The sequence below is a fragment of the Canis lupus genome, chromosome 2 (assembly GCF_003254725.2).
Source record: "Canis lupus dingo isolate Sandy chromosome 2, ASM325472v2, whole genome shotgun sequence".
Taxonomy (NCBI): Eukaryota; Metazoa; Chordata; class Mammalia; order Carnivora; family Canidae; genus Canis; species Canis lupus.
The window spans coordinates 49,899,518-49,917,132 of record NC_064244.1 but is presented as its reverse complement, the minus strand read 5'-3'; the positions used below and the strand labels follow the sequence as shown (position 1 = coordinate 49,917,132).

The following is a 17,615-nucleotide window of genomic DNA, read 5'->3' as shown; positions in this document are numbered from 1 at the left end:
GTCACTAACTGTGAATTTGTGCTTTCTGGCCTCCTTCACCCATTTTGCCCTCTCCCCACTCTGCCTCTGGTAGCTACCGATCTGTTTTCTGTATCTACGAGCCTGGTTCTCTTTGTTTTTTATGTTTTCCCCCATCAAGATTACACATATAAGCGAGATGATACGGTAATTATCTTCCTCTGTGTGACTTATTTCATTTAGTATAATGCCATTGAGGGCTAACCGTGTTACTGTGAATGGCAAGAGTTCATTCGTTGTTATGGTTGGATAATATTTCTGTGTGTGTATGTGTGTTCATACGTGCCGTGTTTCCTTTATCCATTCATTTGTCTATGAATACTAAGGTTGTTTCCTTTTTTTAAAATAAATTTTAATTCTTCAACATTTTCTTTTTAATATTTTTATTTATTCATGAGAGACACAGAGAGAGAGACAGAGGCAGAGACACAGGCAGAGGGAGAAGCAGGCCCCATGCAGGGAGCCCGTCGCGGGACTCGATCCCAGAACCGCAGGATCACACCCTGGGGTAAAGGCAGGCGCTAAACCGCTGAGGCACCCAGCCTGCCCTGAGGTTGTTTATGTATCTTGGCTCTTGCAAAATAATGCTGCAGTTTGAACATGATGGGTGCATATATCTCTGAATTAGTGTTTTCGTTTTCTTCAAATAAATACCTGGAGGAGGGGTTCCTGGATCATATGGTGGTTCTTTTTTAAGTTTTTGAGGAACCTCCAAAATACTTTCCATAGTGACAGCTCAAATTTACATTCTCACCAATCATCCATAGTGGTGCCCTTTTCTCCATATCTTCATCAAGATTTATTATTTCTTGTCTTTTTGAATATAGCTGTTCTAACAGGTAGGAGATGCTCATTGTGGTTTTGATTTGCATTTACCTGATGATTAGTGATGTTGAGTATCTTTGCTTGTACGCATTGGCTATCTTTCTTCTTTGGGAAAATACCTATTCAGAGCCTCCACCCAATTTTTACTTGAACTTTTTTTTTTTTTTCTTTTGAGTGGTATAAGTTTATGTGTATATATATATATTTTAAAGATTTTATTTATTCATTCATGAGAGACACAGAGAGAGAGAGAGAGGGGCAGAGACACAGGGAGAGAGAGAAGCAGGCTCCATGCAGGGAGCCCGACGTGGGACTCAATCCCAGGTCTCCAGGATCACATCCTGGGCTGAAGGCAGGTGCCAAACCGCTAAGCCCTCTGGGCTGCCCGAGTTCTAATATATTTTAAATATTAACCCTTTATTAGATATATGATTTTCAAATATTTTCTTCCATTCTATTTTCATTTTGTTGATGGTTTCCTTTGCTGTGCAGAAACTTTTTATATATACATATATATTTATTTATGTATTTTTTAAAGATTATATTTATTTTTTTTTAATTTTTATTTATTTATGATAGTCACACAGAGAGAGAGAGAGAGAGTCAGAGACATAGGCAGAGGGAGAAGCAGGCTCCATGCACCGGGAGCCCGACGTGGGATTCGATCCCGAGTCTCCAGGATCGCGCCCTGGGCCAAAGGCAGGCGCCAAACCGCTGCGCCATCCAGGGATCCCGATTATATTTATTTATTCATGAGAGACAGAGAGAGAGAGAGGCAGAGACACAGGCAGAGGGAGAAGCAGGCTCCCTGCGGGGAGCCCAGGGCAGGACTGGATCCTGGGACTCCGGGGTCATGCCCTGACCCAAAGGCAGACGCTCACCTGCTGAGCCACCCAGGCGTCCCATTTTGCCAACATAACTTTTTAGTTTGCTGAATTCACACTTGTTTATTTTTTTCTTTTGTTGCCTTAGCTTTCAGTGTCAAATCCCTCCCCCAAAAATATTCCCAAAGAATCACTGCCTATTCTTTTAGGAGTCTTGTGGTTTCAGGTCTTATATTCAAGTCTTTACTACATCCTGAATTAATATTTATGTAAGGTGTCAGATAGTGGTCCTGTTTGGTTCTTTTGCATATGGCTATCCAGTTTTCCCAACACCATTTATTAAAGACACTGTTCTTTCCCGATTGTATATTACTGGCTCCCTTTGTTGTAGATTGACCATCTGTATGTGTGGGGTTTATTTCTGGGCTCTCTACTCGATTCCATTGATCTTAGAATTATATGGATACTTTCTGTTAGTTTATGTCATGTATATTAGTCTTTTTCCAATAATAGCATGAGTTTAATTTGGTATTAGGTATTTTAAGTTTGCATAGCATAGTATCCTAAATATAGCAATATTCTTCAATAAATGGGAATTAAAATACTGAGATGTTCAAAAGGTTGACTTGCTCTCTCTTTTCAGAAAGGTACATTTAAGGATACAAAATGCAGGAAAGAGAGAAAGTTGAACTCTTACATGTTTCTATTTATTTGTATTCTAATGCTACATTGAGTTGCCATTTCAGCTAGTTTGTTGAACATCTAGCCATACACTTGCACACACAAAGAAATTTCAAAATTTCTTTTGCATACTCATAATGTATTTTGCCAATTAGTATTCTACAAAGTGTGGAAAGGTCAATTTGCTCTTAATTTTTAAGTTAAGGTATATTTAAAACAAATACGTATATAATGTTTGACCTTTTTTGCTTAAAAATATTCTAAAATTGTTAATGATTATGGCTTTGTGAACTTAACTATATCTTTTATGTATAGCAAAGAAGATATTTAGTGCAAACATGTTTTAATATGGCATAAGTTATTTAGTTTTACTAGGCAACTTCAGATACTTAATAGTAATGTTAATAGTAATGACATAGCTCTTTATGTGCTAGGTATAGTTCTAAGAGCTTTATACATATTAACTCATTTAATTGTCATAACAACTTTATGGGGTAATATTATCATCTTTATTTTACAGATAAGGAAACTGAGGCACAGTTTGACTTGCTCCAGGTCACACAGCTTGTAAGTATTGAAGCCAGGATTTAAACCTAGATGGTCTGATTTAGAGTTCACAAAAAGTTTTTTGGGGATCCCTGGGTGGCGCAGCGGTTTGGCGCCTGCCTTTGGCCCAGGGCGCGATCCTGGAGACCCGGGATCGAATCCCACATCGGGCTCCCGGTGCATGGAGCCTGCTTCTTCCTCTGCCCGTGTCTCTGCGCCTCTCTCTCTCTCTGTGACTATCATAAATAAATAAAAATTAAAAAAAAAAAAAAAGTTTTTTGGGTAATGCTGTAATAAGCATACCTAAATAGACCAAAGCAAGTGTATCTATGCATAGGATTATTCCTAGGAATAGAATTTCAGGGTCAGAAGATAATTGTATTTAAAATTTTGATGGGAAAAAAATAAAAATAAATAAAATTTTGATGGGTATTGCTTATTAACCTACAAAGTGACTGGTTTACCAACAGTGCATGCCTCTTGTTCAACACTCTTATCAATATTATTTTCTTTTTTTTTTTAAGATTTTATTTATTTTTTTCATGAGAGACACAGAAAGAGAGTCAGAGACACAGGCAGAGGGAGAAGCAGGCTCCTTGCAGGGAGCCCAATATGGGACTCGATCTTCCGACCAGGATCACACCCTGAGCCAAAGGCAGACGCCCAACTGCGGAGCCACTCAGGCATCCCATCGTTATTGTTTCTTATGAAAGTTTTCATTATTGCTAGTCTGGATGAAAAATAACTCTTGTTTATTTTGTGATTTTTTAGTATATATATATATATATATATATAAAGATATATTTGAGAGAGAGAGAGAGTGTGTATGTGAGGTGGGAGGTGGGGGGCAGAGGGAGAGAGATAGAAACTTTAGCAGATTCTGCACTCAGTGTGGAGCCTGATGTGGAGTCAATCTCCTGACCCTGAGATCAGGACCGAGGTGGAAACTAAGAGAGTGCTGCTTGACTGACTTTGCCACCCACGCCCTGTTTGCATTGTTAATGGCTTATAAGTAAGGTTAAGAAATGTGTTTTTCTATATTGAAAAGATATTTCTCATTTTTTTAATTCCCCTCCTATGTCCTTTGCCCATTTCTATTGGAATGTTTTTGTTGTTTAGCTTTTTTATTGCAAAGTAACATACAGATTAAAAAACCTACTTAAATATAAATTTTATAAATTATTATGAGGTAAATGCCTTTATCACCATGCAGATCAAGAAATAAAACTTTGATATTCACTCACAAGTCTCTCATTTGGCACAAAATAGTCATAGTTCTCTCCCCTGCCTTCTCTCTCTCCCTCCCTCCAAAGGTAAGAGATGTCCTGACTCTTATGGTGATAACTTTTTTTAGTTTAGCTTTTTTTTTTTTTCCCTTTTTTCTTCTTTTGGATTGAGCAAGTTGGCTTTATTATTCCCACAGTGGTGTTTTAGTAAAGAGGTGTTAGATTAAATTTTGACTTTTATTTTTTATTATTTTTTTTAATTTTAAGTTTTAAATGATATCCTTGTCCATGCAGAAGTTTAAGAATTTTTGTAGAGATTTTATTTAGTTTTGTCAGAAATATTTTTCCAGGGCAGCCCTGGTGGCTCAGTGGTTTAGTGTACCTTTGGCCCAGGGTGTGATCCTGGAGTCCCAGGATCGAGTCCCACATTAGGCTCCGTGCATGGAGCCTGCTTCTCCCTCTGCCTGTGTCTCTGCCTCTCTCTCTGTGTCTCATGAGTAAATAAATAAAATCTTAAAAAAAAAAAGAAATATTTTTCCAGTCCAAGCAAAAAAAAAATGTCTCCATGTTTTCCTCATGTTCTGTTTTATCATTTCTGTTTTTGGATTTTTTGAGGAATGCTGGGGTAGTGTTAAGATTGAGGTATATATCTAGACTTACCCCCTATCCTCTGTCCCTGAATACTATGCAGTTAATTAAAAGGAATGAGTAAGTTCTTATAGAAGACCAAATTATACATGGAAAAAATAAAAGACAATTTGGTACATGAAATATCCTGATTTGGATTGTTCTTATATCCCTTTAATTTGACTTGCCTCCAGGACGCCTGGATGGCTCAGTTGGTTGAGTGTCTGCCTTCGGCTCAGGTCATGATCCTGGGGTTCTGGGATTGGAGCTGAATAGCGAGTCTTCTTCTCCCTTTCCCTGTCTCCCACCACCCTGGCTGGTGCTTTCTCTCACTATCTTTTTCTCTCTTTCTGAAATAACTAAAGTTAAAAAAAAAAAATTGCATTGCCACCTGTGTTTTATCATAGGTCCATAAATGTGTGAGTCTGAAAGGCTTTCTTTTTGTGTTCCATTGTTCAGTTTGCCTATCCATGTGCTAATTCCACGCTATAAGAATTAGTATAGTTTTATAATAAGTTTAACATCTGGTGGTAAAGCAAGTCTTCTCATCTTCTTCATGAGAGTCTTGGCTGTTTTGGCCCCTTACCTTTCCATAATAAACTTTAGAATTAGCTTGTCACATGCCACAAAAACAAACAAAAGGTTTTAGAGTTTTGATTAAGATTTAATAGATCAACTTGAGGGAATTAACATCTTTACAGTATTGAGTTCTTCAGTCTGGACATGACATATCTCCTCTAAGTTATCTAAAACCTCTCTGTTGGTAAGTCTGATTAAACGGTATAAAACTTAAGTTCCACATGATTATAAATATTTTGGTGGAGTGGATTATTCTGATTTGCATTCAGTGTTGTGGGATAGACATCTTTAATAAAAATAAAATTCCATGGTATGGAGGGATTTTTGCCGATTTTGTTCACTGTTACATGTATAGTTCCTAGGTGAGTATCTGGCAAGTAATAGGTGTTCAACACGTATTGTTAAATAAATAAATATTTTTTACTTCAGTTTTTCTTACAAGGCTAAGAATTATTAGGCATGTCAGTGAATCAGCAAGATCTAGATCCAGACAGCACTACAGATATGGAAGACATTACAGATGCTGAAGAAAAACTTATTAAAGAATGTGAAGAACTGTGGAAAGATATGGAAGGAGTAAGTACCAAGAAATAAAAGTGATATATGTATTAATTACTGTAAGATTTATTTTTTTAATTACTGTAAGATTTAAAATCTATTTCAATAGTAGACTCAAGAAAAGTAATTATGTTGGTTCCTAAAAGCCATTATATTATATGATAAATATTTATATAGCTTTTAGACCTGTAAGCATTTATTCAATAAACTTTATGCCAGATGAGCTATAGAAAGAGGAGAAATTATGACAGTCCCAGCGCTCAAGGAGATTATCATTTAATAGATGCAGTAGCCGTTATATTATATTAAATGATAATTTATAAGTGGAAATAATAATTTTCTAAAAAGATTTATTTATTTATTTGATAGAGGACTAATAGAGGAAGGGGGGAGGGAAAGGAAGACAGAGAATCCTCAAGCAGACTCCCCATTGAGAGAGGAGCCTGAGTGTGGCTTGGCTTGATCCCAGCACTCTGAGATCATGAGATGAGCTGAAACCAAGAGTGAGATGCTTAACCAAGTGAGCTATCCAGGTGCCCCAATACGAGCAGAAATAATAATTTTATGGAGGAAAGCAAGACAGGGAAGAAACTAGGAAGTGCTTGGGCAGGGATAATGTAATTTTACATAATGGGGTTATTTAAGGTCATTGATAAGTTGACAACTGAGCAAAAACCATGAAAGAGATAAGGAAGTGAGACATGAGGATATTTAGAGAAAGAGGTTGCATGAGATGCATAGTTTGGGAAAATTACTTGGTGGTTTTGAAGAAAATGGAATATAGGAGACTTAGACTACAGGTAGAAAGAGCACTTAAGAGGCCCTAGTACTAGTTTTGATAAGAAGTACCAAAGGGCTAAATCCTATCCTAGCAAATAGCAGGATTCAAGAGACACTAAGGAGGTAGAACCTAAAGAACTTGACATTTAATTGTGATATGGTGGAAAATTATGGATACTTTCAGGTTTCTCATTTGGGCCACTACGAGGTTGGTAAGGTTCATTCCCTAAGATAGAGAATAGAGAAGTGGAGAGAACATGTAATTATGGAGTTTGAGTGAAAATATGAGTTAAGTTAGAAAATGTCTTTGAAATATATGTACATTTTCTGAATTAGTGAGATATAATCATTTCTGATAAAATATAGTATGTTGATAAAAGTTTTTTCTACTTAAAATAGCGTAGTATATGATACAGGCCATAGACTTTGCATCCCACTCTTTTTTTCTTTTTTAAGATTTTATATATTTATTTTTGAAAGAGAGAAAGGCAGGGGGAGAAACAGGCTCCATGTAGGGAGCCCAATGTGGGACTCGATCCCAGGACTCCAGGATCACACTCTGAGCCAAAAGCAGATGCTCAACCACTGAGGCACCCAGGTGTCCCCGCATCCCATTCTTCACAGTAAAATTTTAGATCAGGCAGGTTATTGATTTTCTTTTTTTCCTTTTTTAAAATTATTTTTTAATATAAATCCTTGATATTCTATATTTGTGTATTTTCAACATAATGTGTATAATTGGTTTTTTTTTTTTTTTTAGTATTTTTTCAGTATAGGAATTGGAATTTAAAAATGACAAATTTTAGGGATCCCTGGGTGGCGCAGCGGTTTGGCGCCTGCCTTTGGCCCAGGGCACGATCCTGGAGACCCGGGATCGAATCCCACGTCAGGCTCCCGGGGCATGGAGTCTGCTTCTCCCTCTGCCTATGTCTCTGTCTCTCTCTCTCTCTCTGTGTGTGTGTGACTATCATAAGTAAATAAAAATTAAAAAAAAAAAAAACACAACAAATTTTAGGGGGTGCCTGGGTGGCATAGTTGATTAAGCATCCAACTCATGTTGAGCTTTGAACTCAGCTTGGAGTCTGCTGGGATTCTCTCTCCCCTCTCCCTCTGCCCCAGCCCTCACACTCTCTCAAATAAATACATCTTTATTTTTTTGTTTTTTTTTTTTAATTTTTAATTTTTTTTTTTTAATTTGAGAGAGAGGGAGTGTGAGAGAGAGAAAGATCACAAGCAGGGGAAGGGGTAAAGGATCTGAGCAGGGAGCCTGATGTGGGACTTGATCTCAGGGTCCTGGGATTGTGACCTGAGCTGAAGGCAGAAGCTTAACCGATTGAGCCACCTACCTTAGACACCTATACGTAAATTAAAAAAAAAAAAAAAATTTTTTTTTTTTGTAAAATGATAGCATACTAGAAATAAGCACACAAGTAAAATTTAAATTATCCATATTTTCAATCATGTATAATCACTATTAATAGTTGTGAGTTTTTAAAGGTGGCATAGAAACAGTGTCTCCTGAAGGCTTTGTTTTCTTATGATCTTAACTATATTGCTACCTCTTCCATTATTTTTCTATAGTACTTTTCTTCTTATTCTCTTATTTCCTATTTTTCCATTATCTAGTTTCTAATTCACCATACCTATTTTATATTTTCTTTTTCCTTATTTCTTATGATCATTTTTTTGTTCTATATAGAATCTAGTATCTACGTCTACTTTTGATATGTTCATCTCGGGACCTGTTTGGTAACCCTCCTAATCCACTTGCTTAGAAAGTGAGGAACATAAACTCTTCTCGTGTATCAGTTATTTGTATTTATTATTTTAAATAAATATTAAATTGACTTGTATAAAAAAGGGAAAGGGAATTATCTGTTATATATAAAAGCTTCAAGTGTGTAACTTGTTTTATTTACTTTTTAAATCAAGTGTCAGAAAAAATTATCACTTGTTGGAACTGAGACACTCACTGATTCAAATGCTCAGGTATGAATCCTTTTTTTCTTCCTAAAAATAGGTAAGTTTAACTCATTTTGGTTTGGATAATATTATTCATCCATATTAAACCCACATATGATAGCTTTGTTGATACCTGTATGCTTAATCACTTGGAAAATTCTCTATTTTCTGACTTAGGGAAGTATTCTAAATACTTTTTGAATAAACTATTATAAATAAATAAGAATATTTTCATTATCTTTTAACAGTTACACATGTTTAACTGTTTAGTCAGTAAATGTAAATCAGATAACACCTTGTTAAAAATTTGAACACATACTGTCCTACTTTGTGTTAAGATTAGTAGCCAGTTTTTTACTGTATGTGGACCCTTAATTGATTTTACTGTATGCTGAAATAAAGGATTAAGATATCCATTTTAATAAACAAAGATCTGTGGAATTGGTTTAAGAATATACCAATGGATCATTGCAACAGATTAAAAAGTTTAAATATGGCAAAGATGGTAGTTCCAGTTTGTGGGAAAAGGATGAATTAGTTAATAAATGATAGTGGTACAATTAGTTATCCATTTGGGAGAAAACCAAATTAGACCTCTGTCTGTTTTTTTTTTTTTTTTTTTTAGAATTTATTTATTTATTCATGAGAGATACAGAGAGAGGCTGAGACACAGGCAGAGGGAGAAGCAGGCTCCATGCAGGGAGCCCGATGCGGGACTCGATCCTGGGTCTCCAGGATCAGGCCCTGGGCTGAAGGCGGCGCCAAACCGCTGAGCTACCCGGGCTGCCCAAGACCTCTGTCTTTCATTATATATACATATATTCTAGATGGATTGTCATAAAAATCTTAAAAGTCAGGAGACTTTGTGCAGTCTAGGGACAGGGCAAACTTCTTAGCTAATAGTAGATAACTAGATATTATAAAAGACAACATATATTTGACCATATGAAGAATTTAAAATGTTTTAGTGTTAATTTTAAGAACAAAGTCAAATACACAAATAATTCTAAAGTAAATTCTTAAAACTGGTAGTAGAATGTCAGACGACGTAAGAACCAATTGAAGGTACTCTTGAGTTCCAAATCCCACAGTTTACATTTAAAAATTGGTTCAATTTGTTATAAGGGCAGCAAGTGAGGAAGGTGTATGCTTGTGTCTGCTGCCAGCAAGCTGCAGTTGGGGGTTCGTGTTCTTCATGGTGTGTTACACAGAGAGCAGCAGACAAGTGAACTCAGAAGCAGAGAAGAAGCCATCAGTTCGTGGAGTGGGGTGTAATGCAGAAGCTTTTTTGAGGGCTTTTGTATTTCTTCCACTCCTTTTCATTAAGACTGGAATCAAGCTTACATGTAGCTATTAGAAATTTAAATTTCCTTTTAGTGCTACTCAGTGTAAATGTGTCTAATTTGAAAAATAAGTTATGAAAAATAAAGATTTAGGCACTGTTCCAGAAAAACACAAATTTAACATCATTTGAACAAGAAAAGGAATAATGGCCTTGATTGATTATAACAATATGAGAAAATGAGAATCTATGAGCATAATAATACTGAATGAGAATGAGAGAGAAAAAGAAGGGGAAAAAACTAATTTGTCATTTTTGAAAGTACCTATTATATCAGGTCTTTAGAAATTAGTGATGAAGGATGAAGCTATCTTTTAAAAAAACATTTTGCATCTATCAATAAAATAAAGTTCTCTTGTACTGGGTAAAACTGAATATTGTATTTGAAATAGGATTATATAGTAAATAAACTGTCATCTAGTTTTTTTGGGAAATGTGGTTCTTATATTAGAGAAACTAAGACCTACTGAATCAGAATCACTGGGCTCTGGGCCTATACATTTCTTGAATGATTTTCATGCAATGATCCAAACAAACAACTGGCTTTGCTGGAAGTGCTTATATAGCTGTAAAGAATCAGTATCCTTAGATAGTCAATAATCAGATTATCTAAGGAATCCCAAAGATTACTCCCAGGAGTAGTTCACAAGTCTCACAGTAACTCACAGGAGGACTCCTAAGACTCAGTACAGTTAGATTCATGGCTGAGATATATTATATTAAAAGGATACAGAGTAATCATCAAAGGGCAAAGGACCATGGGGTAAAGTCCAGAGGATATCAGACACAAGCTTTCAGGAGTTCTGTCTTATCAGAGTTTCACACAAGATGTGCTTAGTTGCCCCCAAAGGGTTGTGACAGTGTGAATTTTTTTTTTTTTTTTACCAGGGAACCCCATTAGAGATTCAGTGACCAAGGTGTTTTGTGGGGGCCAGTCACATAGGCACCCTCTGCCAAAATACCAGACTTCCAGAAGGAAAGCAGGTGCTCAGCTTAAGTTCTATTCTTTGTGAAAACAGTACAGACACAATGAGTCACTCTTAATAAGTTGGTGGGAACCATCTCAAAATACAAGTTCCCAGATACCAGCCAAGGGCCAGCCAGCTTTGTAAGCAGACCTTTTAAATAATCTCAAGGTTGCTTTAGTTACTCTTTTTTGCATACCTATTAGCTTTAAAATTTCAGTATTAAAACTCAATCCATTTTTAAAGCAAGAAGTTAGATATTTTAAATTAGAAAATGGAAAGAATTCTCAAATTTCACAGAAGTCACTTTAGAAATACTGCTGTTATTTTTTAGAAAGTATTGTTTAATTATTTGGCAGGTCAGAAATAATTTGGGTGTTTGCCTTAGATGGGCTTTGGGAAGGTAAGAGCTGTATGTCATCAGCATAGTATGAGGTTGAACCGTATGAAATTACTTTCTTTTAAAAGGTTAAAAAATTAATATTTATTTTATGCATTTCAATTTAGTATGTTCACAAAAAGTGTTACCAACTTATTGTGATGATAGTTTTGCCTAGTTTGGATACTACTTTTTAAGAATTTGTTATTTCTTCTTAGTTATAATTAGCATTTATGAAATCTCTTTATAGTTCACAACAGACTTTTTAAATTCATATTTAATATCTATAAGAAAATGATGTTAAATTCTCCTTTGGTAAAAATTTTAAATACCTGTAAATGCATTTTTATGTAATTATATAAAACTTTGAAATACACTAGATGTTTTTCCCTCTATTTAACAGTCAATGATGTGATACGGAGCAAGGTCTTTGAACCATCTGCTCTCTGTATCATAAAAATTGGTTAAGAAGCACCTGGGTAGCTCCCTCAATTAAGCATCCGACTCTTGATTTTGGCTCAGGTCATGATCTCAGGGTCATGAGATCAAGCCCTGAGTTGAGCTCATGCTCAACTGTCCCTCTGCTCCTCCCCGCTGTGTGCTTTCTCTTACTCAAATAGATAAATAAATAAAATCATTAAAAATATTACTTAGAAAGACAGTACTTGTTCTTTTAGTGTAAATATTAATACCCATTGCGTTTTTTATCTGGCTACCAATAAGTATATAGAGGTGATAAAAAATGTACTGAAATTTAACTTTAAATATACATAGACTTCAATTTATTTATTTATTATTATTATTATTTTAAATTTTATTTATTCATGAGAGACACAGAGACAGAGGCAGAGGGAGAAGCAGGCTCACTGCAGGGAGCCTGATGTGGGACTGGATCCCAGGACTCCAGGATCACACCCGGAGCCCAAGACAGACACACAACCACTGAGCCACCCAGGCGTCCCTAGACTTCAATCTAATAATCTAATCAGGCAGAGATTTATCACATAGATTTGTTAATTATCAAAATTACAATGATTAGATTGTATGAATTACAGTTAATATCAGGAACATACCATCTTAAACTGTTGTGTAGCAAAATTGATTTTTATAAATAACCTGTAGAACCAATCTCATTTTATAATTGTCTCTATATATGTATTTTTTAAAATTTTGGGGGGAATGCCTGAGTGTCTGCCTTTGGCTCAGGTCATGATCCCAGGGTCCTGGGACTGAGCCCTGAGTTGGACTTTCTGCTCAGCAGGGAGTCTGTTTCTCCTTCCCCCCCCTCCCCTGCTTGTTCTCTCTCTCTCTAATAAATAAATAATAATAAATTTTTTAAAAAGATTTTATTTATTTATTCATGAGAGACACACAGAGAGAAGCAGAGACATGGAGGGAGAAGCAGGCACCCTGTGTGGAGCCCGATGCAGGACTCAATCCCAGGACCTGAGCCAAAGACAGATGCTCAACCACTGAGCCACCCGGGTGCCCCTGAAGATTTTATTTTTAAGTAATCTGTACACCCAATGTGGGGCTCGAACTCACAGCCTCAGGGTCAAGAGGCCCATGCTCTACTGACTGAACCAGCTAGACACTCCTATATTTTTAAAGTAATATTAATTTAGGAAATAAAAGAAATATGCTTATATCCTTTTATTTTAGGTTGAGTGGTAAAGTAGAATTAATCATTTTTAAAGATTATATCATTTGTATAACAGGCAATTTATAAGCTATAATTAGTATGGTTTAAAGCAGAATTTTGTTTAGAGTGATAAATTTTTATAGTTTGGATGCCTATTATGTTAGCTATTTATGTTAGGAACTTGTGTTAAAATATTAAAAATGTCTATACTTTAATCTATGAGCATGTGTGAATATTCTGTAAGAAATAACTGTTTTATACTCTTGTTTTTTTTTTTTTTTATATAGCTGTCATTATTAATTATGCAAGCTAAATGTTTGACTGCTGAACTCAGTCAATGGCAGAAAGAAAGTCCTGAAAGTAAGGTTCTTATTTTTAGGTTTATATTTCTGTAAACCTATTAGTGGCAATTTTTTTTTATTTTTATTTTTTAGTGGCAATTTAATGTAATGATTACAAGTATTACAAGATCCATTTAGCTTGGTTGCAATTGCCTAAGTTTTTCTTTCATTTATATACATAATTTTGTGCTTATTTTATTATTATAGGTAAATATATATTTGTGGCATTATAATAATCATAAGTTATGGAGACCTTATTATAACCATCATTTGATCCTTACAGACACTATCTTACCTGCTCAGTAGAAACTGTAAATCGTATCTTAATGAATGAAACTTAACTGGTAGAAGAGAAAAGTTATTTTCGATACTTAATTACATACGGACCACATAGATTGTATGTTGCCTCTTGACTTGTCCAGCAGGGGCCAGCTATATATTTGCCTTTTGTCAAGAAATAGAAAATGGCTTAAAAATCTATAGTTAAAATACCCAGCTAGGAAATACTTTTCTATTATGAAAGCTTACTTTTTCTGTGTCAAATATATGTATGTATTTGGTTTTTTATATCGACTGTGCCTCTTTCTTTTAGCATCTCACTTCTTTCTCCTGCCCATTTGCCTCCTTTAACTCCCCCCAATTCCCATTTTAGTTTTCTGTGTAGGATTATCGCTCTCTAATCCCAGTTGTTGAGATTCTTCTTTTCATTTTCTTTCTAGACAATTTCATCTACAGTCTTGATTTTAACTACTTTTTATATTTTAAATATATACATACTTTTTATATAATATATACAGTTCAATTAGATAGATATGTATGTCTATATATACATATAGACATATATATATACACATATATATATATATGTATATCGAATCTATCTGTATCTACCACTGTTCCACATTTTTACTACCACATTTTGGCATTTCTGATAGCTGTGTGTACACAGTTGTGTCTTTAATTTGCATTAAACTGTATATCCTGTTGCCTCCTCAGGATTACATTGAGCATCTCAAAGGCCTCGTACTGTGCTGTTAAAATTTGCTGTTCTGGGCAGTCCCAGTGGCGCAGCGGTTTAGCGCCGCCTGCAGCCCAGGGTGTGATCCTGGAGACACGGGATCAAGTCCCACGTCGGGCTCCCTGCATGAAGCCTGCTTCTCTCTCTGCCTGTGTCTCTGCTTCTCTCTCTCTCTCTGTGTCTCTCGTGAATAAATAAATAAAATCTTTAAAAAAAAATTTGCTGTTCTCTAGAGGACTGTGCTCAGCAATTTTTGCTTCCTACTCTACATGCTATTCTAAATTTTTTTTAATTTATTTTTTATTTTTTAAAGGTCTAACTTCATTCCTTTACAAGTGTATTATCTAGCTTTCCCATTATTATTTGTTGAGAAAACTGTTCTTTCCCCCATTGAGTTGTCTTGGCACCCTCGTCAAAAATCATTTGACCATATAGTGAAGATTTATTTCTGGATTCTTTATTCTCTTCTATTGGTCTATATGTCTATTTCTATGCCAGCAGCACACTTTTTTGACTACTGTAGCCTTGTAGTAAATTTTGAAATTAGGAAATGTGAGACTTATTTGGCTATTTGGGTTCCTTTGATATTCCATGTGAATTTTAGGGTGGATTTTTTTCTATTTTCTACAAAAATACTGGGATTTTGATGGAAATTACATTGAAGCTGTTGGTCAGTTTGGGTAATATTGATGTTTAACGATATTAAGTCTTCTAATCCTTGAACATGGGATATTTTTATGTTTGTTGGTATCTTTAATTTTTTTCAGCCACATTTTATAGTTTCTGGCATACAAGTCTTTTGCCTCCTAGGTTAAATTTATTTCTAAGTATTTTATTTGTTTTGATGCTATGTATCAGGAAATTTTCAATTTTTATTTTTCTTATTATCATCATCCCTTATATACATGTTTTGTACTGATAACACCAAGCACACAGGCTGATCCGTAAGCCAAATACACCTTTTGCTTGGGGTTGCCAGTCCCATAGACTGCCACACTGAAAGGACTTAAAATATATTTATATTCTTAGAAGCTGCTATATTGTATGAGTTGAAATGATTGTGTGAATCAATAGGAAATACTACTCATGGCCACACTGGCCAAGAGGGAGATTATAACTTTATGTTCTTAGAATCCTTTTCATTTTTGTTGAAATGATTTGGTAGCCATCCTGGAGCTGCCAATAATCAGTTCTGATACAGGGCCTATGAAGCACATGTGGGAAGCTCTTTCCGGTCAGTTGTCTTGTCCCTCTAGAATAGCAGATAAATTAGAAAGTTTTCAGTAGCATATTATTTGAGAAATTTTAAATAGTACTTTATTAGGAAAAGTAAACAAAGTACAAAGATTGAACTTTTCTAAGTATAAGGATTTAATTTTGCTATACTGGGCAGTCCCAGTGGCTCGTCAGTTTAGCACCGCCTTCAGCCTAGGGCGTGATCCTGGATACCCGGGATCGAGTCCCATGTCACGCTCCCTGCATGGAGCCTGCTTCTCTCTCTCTCTCTCTGTGTCTCTCTCTCTCTCTCTCTCTGTGTCATGAATAAATAAATAAAATCTTAAAAAAATAATAATTTTGCTATACAAAATTAAACTGAAACGTTAGTTTATACTCATAAATTGGCAAAAATTTTAGAAGAGTTTATATTTTTTGGTGTTTCTTAATTGCTAATAGAATTTTTTTAGAAAAGAATCTGGCATTCTATTTTAAAATTAAAAATATGTATTTCCTTCTAGGAAATTCTGTTTCTGAAAATTTATCCCAAAGAAATAGAAGCACTAGCACGTAAAGACATATGTTAAAAAATTGCTTACACCATTATTGTTTTTTTGTGGCTAAAAGTTAGGTTCAGTCAGTATTAATATCACTACAATATGGTATGTTTATTCTGTAGAATATTTTGAAGTGATTTAAAATTATGAATTAGACTTACATAAGATGAATAGAAAGGATTTCCTTGGAGATTTTGTTTAGTGAAAATAAGAATAATGTGTATGATATCCCATTCTTTAAAACCAGCAATACCAAAATGAATAACCCTTGCATATATGAAACAGGTAATGTACAGGTACAATGTATTATTCATACCGCCTAGCATGGCTGTAATCAAGATGTACGTTATCTGTACATCTACATGTATATGCATAGGATCATATAATTACAGAGAGAAATATTTAAAGGACACAGTATAGATTATTAATTTTGTTTTTGAGGGATTAAAAAGACAAAAGGCATAAAACTAAAAAATGCATAAATGTCATGTTTGTCTAAAATTAAAGTTGGTTATATATGTATAAGATGTTAAAGAAGAAAATATAGAGGTATCTTAGAAATCAAAAAATCAAATTCTTTATTTTTGAGAGTTAAGAAAGCATATATATATATATATAATTTCGGTTTGTTTTGTTTCTGCAGTAATTTCACTGAATGAAGAAGTTCTAGTAACATTAGGAAAAGAGGAGGTAAGTCACTTAATGAATCTGTAGTAACCCTTATTAGCTTATAACTAGAAGTGTTTGGGATTCGTGACATAAATAGGATGAAACCACTTAAAAGCCATATAAATTTTTTATTTTGATTTTATGTTTTATTGAATGGAATATTTTAAATGGTTTGAATTTCATCTCACCAATTTGTATATCAGAACTCTTGTTAGCGTTTAGTATGTAAACTTTATTCTTAAATTTAATTTTCATTTGATTAAACTCTTCATAATAGGGATCCCTGGGTGGCGCAGCGGTTTGGCGCCTGCCTTTGGCCCAGGGTGCGATCCTGGAGACCCGGGATCGAATCCCACATCGGGCTCCCTGCATGGAGCCTGTTTCTCCCTCTGCCTATGTCTCTGCCTCTCTCTCTCTCTCTCTGTGTGACTATCATGAATAAATAAATAAAATCTTTAAAAAAAAAATAAATAAACTCTTCATAATAAAAGCAAAAGCATTAAACATAGTTAAATGATCATAATATTCACCTGTTCTCAGAATTTAACTTACATGTCAATAAACACATTTTTTAAAAGTGTAAGTCCAAGGATGCCTGGATGACTCAGTGGTTGAGCGTCTGCATTTGGCTCAGGTCATGATCCTGATCAAGTCTCACATCGGGCTTTCCACAGGGAGCCTGCTTCTCCCTCAGCCTGTGTCTCTGCCTCTCTCTCTGTGTCTCTCAGGAATAAATAAATAAAATCTTAAAAAAAAAAAAAGGTGTAAATCCATTAGGTCAAACAAATTTGTAAACAAGAATGTAAAATGCATGGAAGGAAATAAGTATCTGTGTGTCAAGAGACAGGACTGAAAAGAGAT

The 17,615-nt window shown here is 35.0% G+C and overlaps 1 protein-coding gene across 4 annotated transcripts in view; it reads left to right on the top strand.

The window, feature by feature from the left end:
• Positions 1-17,615, top strand: part of CENPK (centromere protein K) — a 37,731-nt gene that overhangs the window by 1,993 nt on the left and 18,123 nt on the right. For 3 of the 4 annotated variants that reach the window (XM_049103326.1, XM_025448426.3, XM_025448425.2), the window contains exons 2-6: positions 2,869-2,915; positions 5,756-5,902; positions 8,597-8,653; positions 13,242-13,314; positions 16,729-16,775. In XM_049103326.1, the coding sequence (XP_048959283.1) occupies positions 5,786-5,902; positions 8,597-8,653; positions 13,242-13,314; positions 16,729-16,775 (294 nt within the window). In that variant the 5' untranslated portion in view covers positions 2,869-2,915; positions 5,756-5,785. Of the gene's footprint in view, positions 1-502; positions 527-2,868; positions 2,916-5,755; positions 5,903-8,596; positions 8,654-13,241; positions 13,315-16,728; positions 16,776-17,615 lie in introns of those variants that run through there. The other variant, XM_049103332.1, reaches the window with a different exon arrangement.